The following is a 17,975-nucleotide window of genomic DNA, read 5'->3' on the forward strand; positions in this document are numbered from 1 at the left end:
GACAGTTTGTTCCCATGTCCAGTAAAAAAAAAAAAAAAAAAAAAAAAGCACAAAGTGCAAGGACCTGCGTAAGGATCTGTTTTCAAGTCCCCGCTCCCCACCTGCAGGCGGTGAAGCAGGTCTGCAGGTGTCTGTCTTTCTCTCCCCCTCTCTGTCTTCCCCTCCTCTCTCCATTTCTCTCTGTCCTGTCCAACAACAACGACGTCAATAACCACAACAATGTTAAACAAGGGCAACAAAAGGGAAAATAAATAAATATATTTTTTAAAAAGATTGCACTTGGCCCACTGGCATTGCTTTCCTAGGACTTAGGGGTGTATATATGATGTCCAGTAATGTATAAAAAGGCTCTGAAGATTGCCTTTGGTGTGCTTGCTGGTTTATACCCTTGCACCCTTATATAAGTAAATCTTTTGCTTTGCTCATGACTCTCGGTGTCTTAGTCCTTGTTTTAAGGCATAGACAGAGTACGTTTTGCACTAGTTCCCACACTCCAAACTAGACGTTTTAATTATTATTATCTTTATTTATTGTATAGAGGGTAGGGGGAGATAGGGAGAGAGGAAGAGAGACACCTGCTGCCCTGCTTCACCACTCATGAAGCTTTCTCCGTGCAGGTGGGGACCAGGGGCTCGAACTCAGTTCCATGCACTTTGTAACACGTGCGCTCCACCGAGTGCGCCACCACCCCGCCCCGCCCCGCCCCGCCCCTTAAACCCTCCACGTCCAGTTCTGGTCGGGAGGGGGCGCTGCGCAGCGGCGCGCCCGAGGGCCCGCCCCTTAGCTTACGTCAGCACGCAGGGGGCGGGGCCGTGCCGTTAGGAGCCGCGCGCGCACGCGCACGCGCGTCAAGAACGTGGGTTCGCCGCTGTGCCTCGGGCTCGCAGCGCAGGATCGCCGCCCGCTGCTCCGAACTATCCGGCGGCCCGTGTCAGCCCGTCGCCGGCCGCCCGCCGCAGAGCCGCGCCTGCGCAGCGCCGCCGGCCCGAGCAGGCCGCGCGGGCGGTCATGGCGCACCGCTGGTTGCTGCTGTGGGGCCGGGGCGGCTGTCGGCCCCGCGGCCTGTCTCCGCTGTCGGTGCCCGGCGGCGGCGGCGGGAGCCCCGGCTGGCGGCCCTGCCTGCGGACGGTGAGTGGCGGGCGCCCGCCGTCCCGCGTCCCCGCCCCCCAGGCTCCCGCCCGTGGCCCGTTTCCGGCGCGTCAAGGTCACTGCGTGCTGAGCGCGTCCGCCGCGGCGGGTGTCGGGCGCGAGCTCCCCCGCGAGGGGCCGCGTGCGTGGTGCGGGCGGCCGGCCCCGGGGTCTGGCGGTCGTGGGGCGAGGCCCGCTTAAGCCTCGGCCTCGGCGGCGCTCGTGCCACCTGCTCTCGCGACACTGGGGGGGGGGGTCTCGCGGGGGGGCGGGGCGCACCTGGCGGGGGGGGGCACGCGTGACAGTGCGTAAGGACCCGGGTTCGAGGCCCTGGGCCCCACCTGCGGGGAGGAAGCGGGTCTGCAGGTGTCTCTCTGACTCTCCCTCTCTAATTCTACCTCTGCTTTTAATTTCTCTCCGTCTCCGTTAAGAAATCAATAAAAAATGTATAATTAAAAAAGAAAAAGGAAGCGGGGGGGGGGGCGGCCAGGTGGTGGTGCACCTGCTGAAGCGCTCACATGACAGTGTGCAAAGCCCCGGGTTCGAGCCCCCGGGTCCCCACCTGCGGGGAGAAAGCTTCAGGAGTGAAGCAGGGCTGCGGGTGTCTCTCTTTTCTCTCTCCCATTCCAACTCCTCCGCCCCTCTCAATTTCTCTGTCTCTGTCTAATGACAAATAAAATTAAAACTAAAAAAGAGAAAAAAGGGGGGGGGGTCAGGCAGTGGCGCACCTGGCTGAGCACACACAGGTTACAATGCGCAGAGACCCGGGTTCGAGCCCCCGGGCCCCCACCTGCAGGGGAAAAGCTTGATGAATGGTGAAGCAGGGCTGCGGGTCTCTTCTCTGTCTCCCTCTTTTTTAAAAACAATATTTTGTTTATTTACTTTCTGTTGGCTAGAGACAGAAATCAAGAGGGGAGGGGAAGAGAGAGACCTGCAGCCCTGCTTCACCACTTGTAAAGCTTCTCCCCTGCAGGTGGGGACTGGGGGCTCGAACCTGGGTCCTTGGACATTGTAGTGTCATGTGATGTAAAGGGGCACTTGGCCCCTTCCCCCCCCCAATTTAAATTCTCTGTCCCTATCCAATAATAAATAAAGGATCAAAAAAAAAAATTTGTAGGGAGTCGGGCGGTAGCTCAGCGGGTTAAGCGCACGTGGCGCAAAGCGCAAGGACCGGAGTAAGGATCCCGGTTCGAGCCCCCGGCTCCCCACCTGCAGGGGAGTCGCTTCACAGGCGGTGAAGCAGGTCTGCAGGTGTCAAAAAATATATATATAACACGGACGCTGTGCCTGCGTGTTGACAGTAGCGTGATGGTGATGGGTGATGGGTGATGATGGTGAGGACACCGGCCGAGCCTCTCCGGGCCTCCGTTTCCCCATCTGTTGAATGAGCTCGGCTGGCATTCTGGCCCCGGAATGTCAGATGCTGTTGGTTGCGGGTGACAGTTCCCAGTTCATCTCTTGGAGCCTTTGTGTGTGTGGCAGAAGGCCTGCCCTCCAAGGCCGTTTCTCTTGGTGGCTGTCAGCACAGTTGTTCCCCCTGCAGTGGGAACAGTTTATTCTCAAGTGACCAGAGTGTGTTCCGACGGGACCGGGGCTCACGCAGCGGCAGCTTTTTCCAGCGGCACAGTTTGTCCAGTTCTTTAAAAACTGCAGTCTTAGTACCTCCAGCTGCCCTTGGAGGCGAAATAACATTGTGGTTTTGACCCCAGGATCAGCCAGTGCCCTTGCGGAAGTTACCTTCTTCATTCGAGCCCTGTCTTCTTATTCCACGGGCTGTCTCCAGCCTGTCTCTCCTCCATACTGCCCTGCGCTAGACCCCGTAATGTTAGTTTCTCGCATCCCTTTTCCTGGCTTCCCCTCCTCTGATCTGTCTCCTTTTGCTGCAGCGAGCACTGGACTCAGGAGTAAAAGGCCTGGTAGGAATCTGCCCTGTGAGTTTGCATTTTTATGTCAAGAGTCTCAACGGAAAGGCCTGCTTTTGCGAGTCACCGTGTCCCCCCGAATCCTCCGTGCTGAGGTATAAGGAAGCGGCCTTGGCGGACATCGCCAGCCGATTGACTGGCATCTGTAACCTACGTTCCCTGCTTCTCTCAAGATCTAGGAGAGGCCAAGGCACGATTCTGTGCTTCCTGCAAGGCCGCCTGATAGGCAGGATTTTTCTATGACACTTGTGTTGCTGGTAAAGGACAGACAGAAGAACCGTTCTCCCAGTGATGTTCTTGGGGATGTCAGCGGCTGTGGTAAAGGACACAGGGTCAGCCGTAAACCGAGACCCTCTGCAATGAGGTGCCCTAGGCTGTGCCTCTTATCGTACTCTGGACGTGTCTTAGAACTGCTGAAGAGAAAAGTTCACTGATGTTTGTTTATAGAAAACAACGTGCACTAAGTGCAGGGATGGGGATTCTTGCTATGGGCATTGCAGGCCAAACCAGTTTGAAAATAGCACCTGAGCGGGTCGGGCGGTGGCGCAGCGGGTTAAGCGCATGTGGCGCAAAGCACAGGGACCGGCTTAAGGATCCCTGTTCGAGTCCCCGGCTCCCCACCTGCAGGGGAGTCGCTTCACAGGAGGTGAAGCAGGTCTGCAGGTGTCTATCTTTCTCTCCCCCTGTCTGTCTTCCCCTCCTCTCTTCATTTCTCTCTGTCCTTTCCAACGACCATATCAATAACCACAACAATGTTAAACAATAAGGGCAACAAAAGGGAAAATAAATAAATAAATATTAAAAAAAATAAAAAGTGTTTTTTCACATGTTACTAGATTTGACTCTCATAGCATTTTAGAGGACACCATTTTCTTTTTAAAAATACATTTATTAGATAGAGACAGAAATTGAGAGGGCAGGGGGAGATAGGGCGAGAGAAAGAGAAAGAGCTGCAGCCCTGCTTCACCGCTCATGAAGCCTCTCCCCTGCAGGTGGGGACACTGGCTTGAGTCCGAGTCTGCGTGGTGACACAGGCACTCAGTCGGTGTGCCACCCGCTGCCCAAACCCTGCCAACACTGTTTTCCCATGATAAGTATGTGACTACCTCCTGCTATACTGATGCTGAAAGCTGAAATGCAAAAAGTTCCCTTTCCAGCTTTACCAAAATCCCAGAGCTGGTAGTCAGACCTCACGCTGGAGACAGCCCCAGATCCCGTAAGCATGTGACCATTTCTGCCTCTCCTTTTCTTCTTAGCGGTTTGCTCTCTTTGTAAGTGTTACACCATCCTGTGATTCATCTGCCCCAGGACCTGAGTCTCTCAGGGACGGGGACTGGTTCTGATTGTCCCGTGGACAGAGTAGATACTCAGTGAATCCATGTGATTTCTTGTCTGTCCAGATTGAACGTGGGGGGGGCTACATGGCATGACATGCACCCTACCCTGTGAGCTGTCTCTCTGGTTCCCGGATGTCACGTGATTTCATAAGATTTTTGTGACGCTTTATTTTTCTCATTTAATCATAAAGGAGGAAGGTGGGCAAATTGTAATGGGTGTGAATACAGGTGAATTTCACTTTCAGGATGCTCCGCTGTACTTTAACCTCCCCCCCAAAAAAAAATGGTAGTGAATTTTTACTTTGCAAAAACGTAGAACTACTTGAGCTTTTCTCTGTGGACTTTGATCTCTGGGCCTTGTCATTGATGGCTTTTTAATTGTGCAACTAAAAATGTAACAGGTGTCTTGTTTACATTGCAGTTTGCTGTACCTACAGTGTACTTACAACTTGTCACCAGCATGTATTTTTAGAGCAGACCTGTATCTGTAATGTGACTACTTTCATGTCCAGGTTTCTCACTAGGATGATTATATATATAATTTCTTTATTCGGGAATTAATGTTTTACATTCAACAGTAAATACAATACTTTGTACATGCATAACATTTCCACATAACAATACAACCCCCACTAGGTCCTCTGAGGATGACAATATATTAAATCTTTTTTAAAGCACAGTTGTTACCAGTAAAAGGATTATTGCTGATGCTGGAGCATAGCATTCATTATTATTACTGTTATTTATTAAGATTTCCTATTTGTTAGTGAGATGGAGGAGGAGGAGGGGATTGAGCCAGAGCACCACTGGCATATGTGATGCTGGGGACTGCACTCTGGACCACAGTCTTGAGTCCGGTGCTCCATCTACCGCACCACCTCCCAGGCTTCGGAGCATAGTTTTACTATCTTTAAACTAGGATAAATTTAGCGTGTTTACAAATAACATTGCTCTTTAATTTCACATAAACTTGCATGTAGTAGTAGGAGTTATAAGCAGATGAAAATCAGCATGAAGCTGCAGCTTTTCTTGTTCCAAATGAATGCAAAGTAAATGTGTTGGCATTTTAGGCTTCATCTTTCTCTCTCTCTCAGAGGGTTATCTGAGGCTCGGGTACCTGCACAATGAATCCACTGCTTCTGGTGGCTATTCCCCACCGCCCATTATCTGACAGGACGGGGAGAGGGAGAGGGAGAGGAAGACACCGGCAGTACTTGCTTCCCCCCTGCATGGTGACGTGTGTGCTCAACCTGGCGTGCCAGTGCCTGGCCGCCTTACGCTTCAGTTCTTACACATGATTTGGCGTATTCTTGTCTTCTGGGTCCTAGTTTACGGTGCCTGCTGACTGGAAGGGACAGACCCGGGGGTAACTCTAGCCTCTCTCCCAGGGGGTCATCCTGTGCTGGACCGCAACCACCAGCACGCTTGGGTTACTTTGTGATGTCAGGAAAGGAAAGTCGCCTCTTCGGTCCTTTCCCTGGGTCTAACCCTACCCTCTTACTCGTGTCGTGTTGCAGCTTTATCAGTACGCTGCAGCTCAGAGGACAAGCACCAGAAACTCGCTTTTGACAGATGTAATTGCTGCTTATCAGAGATTCTGCTCTCGACCTCCAAAAGGTAGGACGGGGTGTTGCTGTGGTGTTCTGCATCCTCGGTAAGAGACATATCTTCAGCAGGTGCTGACTAAGCCGGGGCGGAGATGTTGTTTGAGGTTTAGCCGCGCTGCTTTCTTCTCCTAAAACACCATCCTCCACTTGCAGCTTCTGTCTGATTACAAGGATAAGAATAAGCGCCTTCACATTTAAAAATTTTCATATGTAATAAAATTGCGTGTAAATGAGGATTTTTCTTTAATACCTGTTGGTTTTTAAATCATGTAGACTTAGATTTAGTTCTCCATAAACGCTTACTCTTACTTTATGCCTTTTCATGACAGATTAGCTGTTTAAGAACCAGAACATATGTAAAACATGATAAATTAAAAGCGTTTTTCCCCCCCTTTTCTAACAGGGTTTGAAAAATACTTTCCTAATGGAAAAACTGGGAAAAAAGCTAGTGAGCCTAAAGAAGTTATGGGAGGAAAAAAAGGTATATTTTCAAAAACTATTTCTAGCTGTTACTTTCCCCTGAAATGTGATAGTGATAATTTTCACTGAACAGAGGAAAGGGTTAATCTTTTTTTTAGCTCTTAAGATGTAAGCATAACATTGTCTCTACTGTGTACTATTTTATTGTTATATATTTTTAAATTAATGATTTAATCATTAAGATTTACTGATTTAATATATTTTTAAATTAACGATTTAATATTGACTTACAAAATTATGAGATAACAAGAGTACAATTCTGCACTGTCCTCACCACCAGAGTTCTGTGTCCCCATTCCCTCCAAGTTTAAGTAACTACAATTTCTTCATCTGTAAAATGGGTATAATAGTCTTCTTGTTGAGTTCTATAGATTTCAAGAGAATTGTAAAGTGCTAGCAAATCTTGTATTGATTCCTACGTATTTCTGTCATCCTACATTACAATACTTTGTTGAATAACTCATTGGTTGTCATAATGCATTCTGCAGTAAGTCTTTTATTAAGCTTTATGAATGAAAACCTTGTTGAGAAGTCTAAAACCCTGTGTGTTTTTTTACTTGTGAACAGAATCAAAGCCATCTAATACCTCGAGTACTTCAGCAGGAGGAGTTGGTGGTGGTGGCAAACGAGGGGGCAAGAAAGATGATAATCACTGGTGGTCTAGATTCCAGAAGGTTTGATTCCAAACTGTGTGTTTCAAGGATTTGGGGTGGTTTCAGGCAAGGTCGGGAGTCATTAATGGCGCTGGGAGAATTTCTTGTCTAACATAGCACATAGATTGGATTGTGACGTTTCGTTCTTCACAGAAACTGTCTCCTCCTTTGCCCAGGGTGACTTTCCATGGGATGACAAGGAATTCAGGATGTACTTTGTCTGGACTGCTGTGTTTTGGGGTGGAGTCATGCTCTACTTCCTCTTCAGGACCTCTGGGAGAGAGATCACGTGGAAAGACTTTGTCAATAACTACCTTTCCAAAGGTGTGGTAAGTATTTTATGGAATTGGTGGCTATAGTGGTCCAAAGGTGAAGTTCAGTAGATGAAAACAATAAAGAGACACACAGTCAACAAGCTAATCAAATCTGTCCACTATGAAACCACTTATGTTCATATTAGATTGGAAAAATACACACACACACACACACACACACACACACACACACACACGTGTATGGAGCCAGGACTCTGAATAGTTAATTTCACTATCTGGGCTCCTTTTTCATGTAGATATTCAGGGAGAGGGAGGGGAGGGGAGAGGAGGGAAGGGGAGGGGAGAGGAAGAAGACAGAGATGGAGGCCAAGAGGTGGTGACACACCTGGTTAAGAGCACATGTTACCATGGGCAAGGACCCGGCTTCAAGCCTCTGGCCCACACCTGTAGGGGGAAGCTTCATAAGTGGCAAAGCAGTGTGGCCACCTCTGGGGAGGGATCTGGTCGGTAACTTCAGGTGTCCGTGAAGCTTTATTTCTCGTGCCGCCAGAGGGAACACGGGCATCCTTCTGTTTCTGTCGTCCTTCTTTGTGTCTGAAGTAGCTTGTGCATGTTAAGTGAGTTTAAGGGGTATCTCAAGTCTTCTGCAAATTTATATCTAAATGTTTACAATTTCAGGTAGATAGACTGGAAGTTGTCAACAAGCGTTTTGTTCGTGTGACTTTTACACCAGGGAAAACTCCTGTTGATGGGGTAAGTTGTAACATGAGTTAGACAGACATTTTCAGATTGAGCGCGGACAAGCAAACCCTGCCTCACACCAGACAGACCACGGTCGTCAGGTCAGCACTCGTGCTCCTCACCGTCACGGCTGAGAACGTAAATGTTGTGTGTATATGTGCTGTGAGAACATGGATGTTGTGTGTATATTTGCTGAGAGAACATGAATGTTGTGTGTGTATTTGTTGTGAGAACATGAATGTTGTGTGTGTATTTGTTGTGAGAACATGAATGTTGTCTGTGTATTTGTTGTGAGAATGTGAATGTTGTGTGTGTATTTGTTGTGAGAACGTGAATGTTGTGTGTGTATTTGTTGTGAGAACATGAATGTTGTGTGTGTATTTGTTGTGAGAACGTGAATGTTGTGTGTGTATTTGTTGTGAGAACATGAATGTTGTGTGTGTATTTGTTGTGAGAACGTGAATGTTGTGTGTATATTCACTGTGATGAGGACTGATTGGGTCAGTGGATTTTTGTCTTGATTTGGTAGTTATTTTGGCTATATTACCTAGGAAACTGAGTGGAATTCTAGTTTACTCTAGCACGTGGTTTTTCAAAATTGAGAAAACAGTTGGGGGAATATTAAAATCTGAATTGCTGTGTCTTGTTAACATTTTTTAAAATTTATCTTTATTTACTTATTTGATAGAGATAGCCAGAAATTGAGAGGAAGGGGGAGATTGAGAGGGAGAGAGGGGGAGAGACACCTGCAGCTGTCTTGTTACATCTTGAGACAGCTTTTTTCCAAATGATTTTAGGAAACAGTCTGACTATATCCTTCCCAAGCCTTTTGGGTATATTCAAATTTTCACTTCTTTTCCTGTTTTAAAAATAGTTTGTACCAGGGAAAGTGATCAACTGGTAAAGTACAGGAATTATAGACCTGAGTCACACTTTCTCATACGAAAGACATAGATATATTTATATTTATACTGATATATGGAGAGGCAGAGGAGAGACTGAAAGAGACCAAAACTTCCTTCAGTGTGCTGGGGCCAAACTCAAACCTGGGTTGTACATGGTGCAAAGCAGTGCGCTATCCAATTGAATTTTTTTTTTTCACTCATATACATAAAAATTTTCGGGTAAGGGGGCAGCTCACCTGGTAGAGCACATGCTTTACCCTGCACAGGGCCCAGGTTCAAACCCTGACACCGTGTGGGAGTACTGGCACCCAGAGAAGCTCCACTTGGGTGGCATCTCTCCCACTCCCCTCCACCATCTGAACTTAAAAACAAAAGATGAAAAAGCCTTCCCAGGAACAATGGAATTGCACCTGTGGCAGGGAAGCCATTTGTATAAAGTTATGTTCTGTCCAGCTAGTTTGAGCCCTGGCCTAGCATCTCTCGAGGATGATTGTTGAGGCTCCCTCCCAGACCAAACGCCTGGCCACCCCCTCCCTCCTCAGTGTCCTGCCGTCTCTGTGCTCCCCACCTGGCTTTCTCTCTTCTCTCCAGGGATGATCTGTTTTAGTCATTTCCTGGCTATTCTGCCAGGCCGCAACAGTTAAGGAAAGCTAGAACTGACCGTCTTTTTGATAAGATATTAGGAAATAGAAGAACATACACAGTCATGGTTCTGCTCTTTCAGTCATTTCTGACATTTTTTTTTCCTATTGTTAAATTAGCATTCATTCCCCCCTCCCTTTTTTATTTTGGTAGAACCAAAGCCATGCACATTCGTGATTTCACTCAACCTGGGCCACTTGGTTTTTCTTTTTTCTAGATAGAGAAGGAGAGATAGACGAGCAATGCCCCGCTAGTCCTGGAGCTTCTCCTGTGCTTGGTGCTTCCATATGGTACCCAAGGCCTTAAAGTCAAGTCCTTGAACATGGTAAAGTGAACCATCTCCTAGACCCCTTTTCATTCAAATAGACCCTTAGCACCAGAGTTTCCCTGATGCCATCACAATTCCGTGAGGTCCAGGGTTTGAATCTAAGCCATGTACATGGTAAAGGACATACCCTACTGGCTGAGCTCTCTCTCTGACTCAGCATTCCCTTTCAAGAGGGGGGTGTGTTTGCGTGTATCAGTGACTTAGAAAGTACAGTACAGGGGGCCGGGTGGTAGCGCGGTGGGTTAAGCACATGTGGCACAAAGCACAAGGACTGGTGTAAGGATCCCGGTTTGAGGCCTGGCTCCCCACCTGCAGGGGGGTTGTTCACAAGCGGTGAAGCAGGTCTGCAGGTGTCTGTCTTTCTCGCCTCTCTGTCTTCCCCATCTCTTATTCAACAAAAATGATAAAATAAGCAACCAAAGAGAAAAAAGAAAAGAAAAGCAAGTGTACTACACACACAGGGCCAGGAGATAGCTCACCCAGTAGTGTGTACCTTCCCACAGACTGGAGTAAGATAGAGACTGGGGACACAGGTTATAAAGAAACAGTTTCTTAGAACTCTGTGGGAGAGGAGTGAACACTTCGTTGACAGCCCTTTAGTATGGAGTAATAGCATGCCCATTTGTCAGGTGGATTTATGTAGGGGTAGAAATAGTTCAGTTTTTTTTAGCACTTTTCCCTAGCTGCCAACATTAACAGACATGCTACATGGGATGTGAAACAGTACATTTGGAGATTGGGGATGCCTAGTTTTCTAGTTCTTTAGATATAACCATTTTTGTTGTGTGTCTGGGGAAATCTTGGGAAAAATGAGATTACAGGATGGATTTTCCCTTTTCCTGGGTTTTTGTCAGCTCCTTACTGCTGGTTCCTCCTCTTCACCTTCACTTTAGGTGAGATTCCTAAAAAAAAGTCACACGCATGGTCTATACTGCTGACTTTTGATAAAATTTCTCTTTTGTATATTTGATAACATGACCTCTCTGTTCCCCCTGTCTGCCCCGCTCCCGTGTGTGGGGCCTGGTGTGGTAACCCTCGCAGCACACACAGGAGCGCCGCGGATGGTGATGGGGACACTCCGTAGTGGTGGAGTGATGCTGTGGTGGCCCCTCTCTCCCCTCTCCCTCTGTCTTTCTGACTCTAGACAAAAACAACAGTGGAAATGAGACAGTTGTACTCTGGGAGTACACAACTCAGCAGTGTTGCACATAGGCAAGGCCCTGAGTTCATTCCTCAGGGCCACATTGTGAAAAGCAAAAAAGGTCCCTAGTAATTTCAGACTTTTAGGACTACAGCCTAGGAAAATAATCAAACATATATATGTTTATATATATGTGAATATATATATATTCACAATGCATATCTAATATTCAGTAATATAAGGATGTGTACACAACAATGCTCTCTAAAGCACTGTTTATGAAACAAAACCTAGAACTAGGTAAACGTTCGCTCTGTGTTTAGTTAATGTAGGGGCTCTTCATTGTACTTTTTCTTTTTTTGACTTTCTATTACTGAGTTAATGATTAATAGATTGTAAGATAACAGGTACAATTCCACACAGTTCCCACCACCAGAGTTCCATGCCCCATCCCCTCCATTGGAAACTTCTTATTCTTTATTCCTCTGGGACTATGGACCAAAGTCCTTTTTTTTTTTTTTTCTCCTCCAGGGTTATTGCTGGGGCTCAGTGCCTGCACCATGAATCTACTGCCCCTGGAGGACATTTTCCACCTTTTTTTTTTTTTTTTGCCCTTGTTGTATTTTTTTTTCCTTATATTTTTACTATTACTATCTTTATTGGGTAGAGCCAGCCAGAAATTGAGAGGGAGAGAGACACCTGCAACCCTGCTTCACCACTTGTAAAACTTTCCTCCTGCAGTTAGGGGTTGGGTCCTTGTGTATTGTAACATGTGCACCACCACTTGGCCTCTGACCAAAATTCTTTTTGTTTTGTTTTGTCTTCCTCTAGGATTATCCCTGGGGATCAGTGTCAGCACTCCAAATCCACTGCTCCTGGCCGCCATTTTATTGGATAGGACAGAGAGAAATTGAGAGACGAGGGGGGAGGGAGAGAGGGAGATAGACACCTGCAGACCTGCTTCACCTCTCGTGAAGCTACCCCCCTGTAGGTGGGGAGCTGGGGGCTCGAACAGGGATCCTTACACTTTGTACTGTGTGTGCTTAACCCAGTGCACTACGGCCCGGCCCCGACCAAAATTCCTTATGGGATGCAGAAGGTGGGAGTTTTTAGGTTGGTTCTGAAGATTGAATGAGTTAGTGTATATAAAGTGCTTAGAGTACTCTCTGGGAATAAGTTCTTGAGAAACTTTTCTTACTGTGTCATATTCATTTTTAGCTTGGGAATGGGCAGTTATGAGATACTTTGGAAATGCAGGAGAGGAAGAGAACGCATCATCTGTGAAAAGCACTGTCTTTTGAAAGCCATATTTTATTCCTTTGCATTTATACGATTTGAAAACCACTGAAAGAACTACTTAGTCACCAGAGGCTGCCAGTTACCCTTCCTGAGTGAAACTTGAACACTGTGTCCTTAAAAGCAGTCTTTATTTTCCCCATTTGGGGTGGGGAGTGCTTTTTCATTTATAGATGTTTAGTATTTTTGAGAATTTATCAGGACAGTGAACCCAATGTTCCTCCTTCCTTCTTAGAATATTTTTTTGTTGTTGTTTTATAGCAATACGTCTGGTTTAACATTGGCAGTGTGGACACCTTTGAGCGAAATCTGGAAACTTTACAACAAGAATTAGGCATAGAAGGGGAGAATCGAGTCCCTGTTGTCTACATTACTGAAAGTGATGGGTAAGAAGCAATGAGAAGCCGCAGGGTAGCTCACGTGGGTGGTGCACTTGCTTTGTTATGCTCATGACCCAGGTTTGTGCCCAGTCTCCAATGTAGGGAGGTTTGGTGATGTGGTATCTTCCTATCTTTCTGCCCCTTGTGTCTATCTATCTTTCTGTCTTTAAAAAAAAAAAAAAAGCAGTGAGAACACAAATATTGAAGATGCTCAGGTGGCAAGTCACATGTTAGGCTCTCAAGGCCTTGCTCACTTTGTCTGGAGTGTTGTAACACCAATAGAAATGATGGAGTGGACGGCAGGCTGCCTCCAGACACACCTCTTTGACGCACTGATTATTTTGAATTAAAGTTACTTGAGAAGGGCACTCGGACCCTCTGTGTCTGTTAAAGCTAATAGTTTCCTCTTGTGAAAACCTTTACTGGGGGTTGAGCGATAGCACAGCGGGTTAAACGCACCTGGCGCAAAGCGCAAGGACCAGCATACGGATCCCGGTTCGAGCTCCTGGCTCCCCACCTGCAGGGGAGTCGCTTCACAGGCGGTGAAGCAGGTCTGCAGGTGTCTAACTTTCTCTTCTCCTCTCTGTCTTCCCCTCCTCTCTCCATTGCTCTCTGTCCTATCCAACAATGATGACATCAATAACAATAATAACTACAACAAAATAAAAAAGGGTAACAAGGGAAAATAAATACATATAGAAAAATATAAAAAAAGAAAGAAAAGAAAACCTTTACTAAGAGATAGAGAGACCACCCCATCATTAGAGATAAGGACTTTAGAATCAGGAAGACTGTACAGAAACCTTGGTTATTGGACCAGAGAGATAGGTTGGGTGAACTTGGCGTGTGTAAGGCCCGGGTTCAATTCCCAGCACCACATGGGAGCGCTGTGACTGTCTCACTATCAGAAGGCAAAAGTAATCGGGGTGGTAAAATTGTGTATGTGGGAAGCTCGGGGAAAATAAAACATTGTTATACTTCTTCACCGCATTTATCTTGATTAAGCAGAAACCGAGTGTCCAGTGCAATTTCTCTCTTGGTGTTAAAGAGTGACATTCACACCTTTTTTTTTTTAATTTTTAAAAAAAAATTAAAAATATTTATTCACTTTTATATTTAATTAATTATATTCACTTTAATTAATTATATTCACTTTTATATAAAATATTCACTTTTGTTGCCCTTATTATATTGTTGTAGTTATTACTCTTGTTGTTATTGATGTCGTCATTGTTGGATAGGACAGATAGAAATGGAGAGAGGAGGGGAAGACAGAGGGGGAGAGAAAGACAGGCCCCTGCAGACCTGCTTCACTGCCTGTGAAACGACTCCTCTGCAGGTGGGGAGCCGGGGGCTTGAACCGGGATTCTTATGCTGGTCCTTGCGCTTTGTGCCATCTGCACTTAACCCGCTGTGCTACTGCCTGACTCCCCCATTCACACCTTTTTAACTATTACATTTTTATTTTACAGAGTATTCCAAGGTTTAAAAGTAATTTTCCTTTCTCTGCAAAATTATTTCTTACCTTAGAGGTTACTTTTTTAAAAAATAGTTATTTGTTCTCTTTTGTTGCCCTTGTTGTTTTATTGTTGTAGTTATTATTGTTGTTGTTATTGATGTCATCATTGTTGGATAGGACAGAGAGAAATGGAGAGAGGAGGGGAAGACAGAGAGGGGGAGAGAAAGACAGACACCTGCAGACCTGCTTTACCGCCTGTGAAGCGACTCCCCTGCAAGTGGGGAGCCGGGGGCTCGAACCGGGTTTCTTCAGCTGGCTCTTGAGCTTCACGCTATGTGCGCTTAACCCGTTGCTCTACCACCGGACTCCCTAATGTTGTTTTTATGCAGAATAAGCAAAGATAAATTTTTCACGGTTTTTGTTCTGTTATAGCAGCATTTAAACTTTTTGTGATGAAAAACTAGAAAGTAAATCCTGGGTTTTTTCTTTTTAATTTTTCTTTTTTATTTATTTATCTTCCCTTTTGTTGCCCTTTTTAAATTTTTGTAGTTGTTGTTGTTGTTATTGTTGTTGTCGTTGTTGGATAGGACAGAGAGAAATGGAGAGAGGAGGGGAGACAGACGGGGAGAGACAGACAGACACCTGCAGACCTGCTGCACCGCCTGGGAAGCGACTCCCCTGCAGGTGGGGAGCCGGGGGCTCGAACCGGGGTCCTCGTGTGCTTAACCCGCTGCGCTTCCGCCTGACTCCCCGTGTTATCTTTTTAACCTAAACTATGTGCAAGGCTTAGAGTCAGATTACTCTTAGAATAACTTGACTACATTGCATTTTACCTTGTGTAGATGTACATCTGAGCTTATAGTGGTGTTGAAATTAACTTTATTGGGGGCCAGGTGGTGGTGGTGCACGCAGTTGAGCACACCTATCATGGTGCTCAAGGGCCCAGCTTCAAGCCTTCGCTCTACCTGTGGGGGGAGGGGAATGGACGAAGCAGGTGTGCAGGTGTGGCGTTCAGGAGTGGTGGATTCCCAGGGCCAGAACTGAGCTCCAGTGGTGAGCCTGGTGCTGGAGCATCTTTTAGCTAAGCTAAACCCAGAGACTGAGCTGGGCTCCCGCCTCGGGCTAGCGCAGCAGAGTGCTGGAGGGAGAGCGGTGGAGGGCGCTGGAGTGGCCTCCTTGCTCTTCCGTCTTTCACTCTCTAAAAAGAAATAACTTCAGCGTTGTCGCTCATGGCTGCTTTTTACATAGGTGCTGATGGAGGATGGCAGGCTATCCAGGTCTCACCATAGGCCCCGGGCACGCGCCAAGGAGAGGGGTGGGTTCAGTTCCTGGTCATCGGCTCCCGGAGTCCAAACTCAGCTCTTTTGGGGGCTCAGTCTTATCAGTAGACATTATACATGTTGCCGGCTCTTTTTACTTTGGTCCTTTGTCATAGTCTTTTCTTGATCATTGACATACTAGTAGTCTTCATGGGCTTCTGATAAATATTAGAATATCCAGCTTCTTTAAACACAGAAGACACATTGGGGGCTGGGTGCCGGCACACCCGGCTGAGCACGCATGTCGCCCTGTGCAAGGACTTGGCTTCAAGCCCCTACTCAAAGGTGGGAAGCTTTGTGCACGGTGAAGCAAGGGGGAAAAAATAGAAGATAGATGCATCTGTGTATCAGCAGTTGTCAAAAAGAGTTGCCTTGCCAGAGCAGTCCAGAGCCGGAGTCAGCCTTGCCAACCGTTCACTCTGTGTGTGGCTCCCTCTAGCTCGTTTCTCCTGAGCATGCTGCCCACGGTGCTCATCATCGCCTTCTTACTCTACACCATCCGAAGGGGGCCTGCCGGCATTGGTCGGGCTGGCCGAGGGATGGGAGGACTCTTCAGTGTTGGAGAAACCACTGCCAAGGTCCTGAAGGATGAAATAGACGTGAAATTCAAAGATGTGGCTGGCTGCGAGGAGGCCAAACTAGAGATAATGGAATTTGTAAATTTCCTGAAAAACCCAAAGCAGTATCAAGATCTAGGAGCAAAGATTCCAAAGGTACGCCAGCTCTCAGATGGTTGTTTTCAGTTCGTTAACTTAAAACTCTATTGATAAAGTGTTTCTCTGTCTCGGATGTTTCATTACTTATTGCCAAGTGGTGGGTTTTCCTTGCCTCCTCTGTTTAATTAGTAGTCGCTTAGCTCAAGTCGCTTTGGGTCGTTTGTTCTGTGTGACTGTGTCTTTGCATGTCGTCTGTATGTTTCTGAACTGAGCTGTGCGCTTCCTTCATGGCAGCCTTTCCCAGTTCACGGTTCTTCTCTCTCAAGTCTGAGTCAGACATCCCAGCTCTTAGCAGCCGTAACACCCTGAGTCTATCCCCCTCTGTTCTAGCCAGCTCCCCCTCTCAACAAGGATAACGGGACTGGGCCTGGCACTGAGATCATCAGATGCAGAGAGGAAGGGGGAGGTAAAGAGGGAGAGAAACAGACAGCTGCAGCACTACCTCACCACTTGCAAAGCTTTCTCCCAGCAGGGGCCACTGGGGCGTGAACCCGGGACCTTGAGCACTGTGACACATGCACTCAACCAGGTGCACCACTACCCAGCCCTGCCTTAGTGATTTTTATATTCCTAGGAATAGGCTTAGTCATTAAGTACATGATTTATTATATTTGTGTGTGTGTGTGTGTGTATGTGTGTGCGTGCGTGCGTGTGATTTATATCTTTTAAGAATCCTTTAATAGAGTTTACATCAGAGGAGTCTTTCATAAAGGGAGTTATCACCATTTTTGGTCCTCACCAGACTTCGCTGCTCTGAACTGACTTTTAAACAGAGAGAGTGGGTGGAGGTGGGGAACAAGACCACAGCACTGCAGCTTCCTTCAGTGCAGTGGGGGCCAGATTTGAACCTGGGGCCTGCAAATAGCAATGCAGTATACTATCCAGGTGAGCTGTTTGGCCCAAACTAGCATTTTTAAAAGTTTTATGTCCTGCCTGTCTGGATAAAAGTTATTTTTTAAACTTTACAGCTGTTTTGATTAGCACTTGTTCATTTATCTAGGTAATTCCACCATGTAAATAATGCATGTGAGCAAACACATTTTTCTTTTAAATAAGTTTATTACTGGCTATTAGATTTTTATTTCATTTGTGTAGCTTCAAAGGGAAGAAAATAAGCAAAATGTAGAGTGTGAGTGTGGTGTTTGTGTCTCCTTAATGAGACCTGAGTTCTGCTGTTTGCGGAGCTGCTTCTGTGCATGGTCCTCCTGTGTGGTCCAGGGGCTTGAACTGAGGCCTTGTGCATGGAAAAAGTTGTCCTTCACTGGGTGAACTGTCTGCTAGCTCCAAGATTTGAGATCATTACCAAATTCTTTAAAACAAAAATTTCAAATAATCTTTTTGGAAAGATTCATTTTGGGGATGGTGAAATAGCACCCTTGGATGGTGTGCTGCCTTTGCCGTGCCCGACCCGGGATTGAGTCCAGCCCCACCACACTGAAGGAAGCTTCACTGCTGTGCTATTTCTCTCTCTCAGTCTCTCTCTCTTTCTCTCTGCGCCTCTCTTTATCGTAAAAAGGGGGTGGGGGGCAGCGCAGTAGGTTAAGTGCACGTGGCACAAAGCGCAAGGACAGGCGCAAGAATCCCTGTTGGAGCCCCTGGCTCCCCACCTGCAGGGGGGGGTCACTTCACAAGCGGTGAAGCAGGTC

General features: G+C 46.7%; 1 protein-coding gene across 1 annotated transcript in view; it reads left to right on the plus strand.

Moving 5' to 3' along the window:
- The first annotated feature begins 810 nt into the window (after positions 1 to 810).
- The window catches only part of AFG3L2 (AFG3 like matrix AAA peptidase subunit 2), a 33,062-nt gene continuing 15,897 nt past the window's right edge, over positions 811 to 17,975 (plus strand). The window contains exons 1-8 of the mRNA XM_060200648.1: positions 811 to 1,128; positions 5,905 to 6,004; positions 6,398 to 6,475; positions 7,042 to 7,148; positions 7,304 to 7,456; positions 8,081 to 8,155; positions 12,717 to 12,841; positions 16,053 to 16,326. Of these exons, the coding sequence (XP_060056631.1) occupies positions 1,009 to 1,128; positions 5,905 to 6,004; positions 6,398 to 6,475; positions 7,042 to 7,148; positions 7,304 to 7,456; positions 8,081 to 8,155; positions 12,717 to 12,841; positions 16,053 to 16,326 (1,032 nt within the window). The 5' untranslated portion in view covers positions 811 to 1,008. The remainder of the gene's footprint in view (positions 1,129 to 5,904; positions 6,005 to 6,397; positions 6,476 to 7,041; positions 7,149 to 7,303; positions 7,457 to 8,080; positions 8,156 to 12,716; positions 12,842 to 16,052; positions 16,327 to 17,975) is intronic.

Source organism: Erinaceus europaeus, chromosome 10 (genome assembly GCF_950295315.1).
Source record: "Erinaceus europaeus chromosome 10, mEriEur2.1, whole genome shotgun sequence".
In the NCBI taxonomy this organism is placed as follows: domain Eukaryota; kingdom Metazoa; phylum Chordata; class Mammalia; order Eulipotyphla; family Erinaceidae; genus Erinaceus; species Erinaceus europaeus.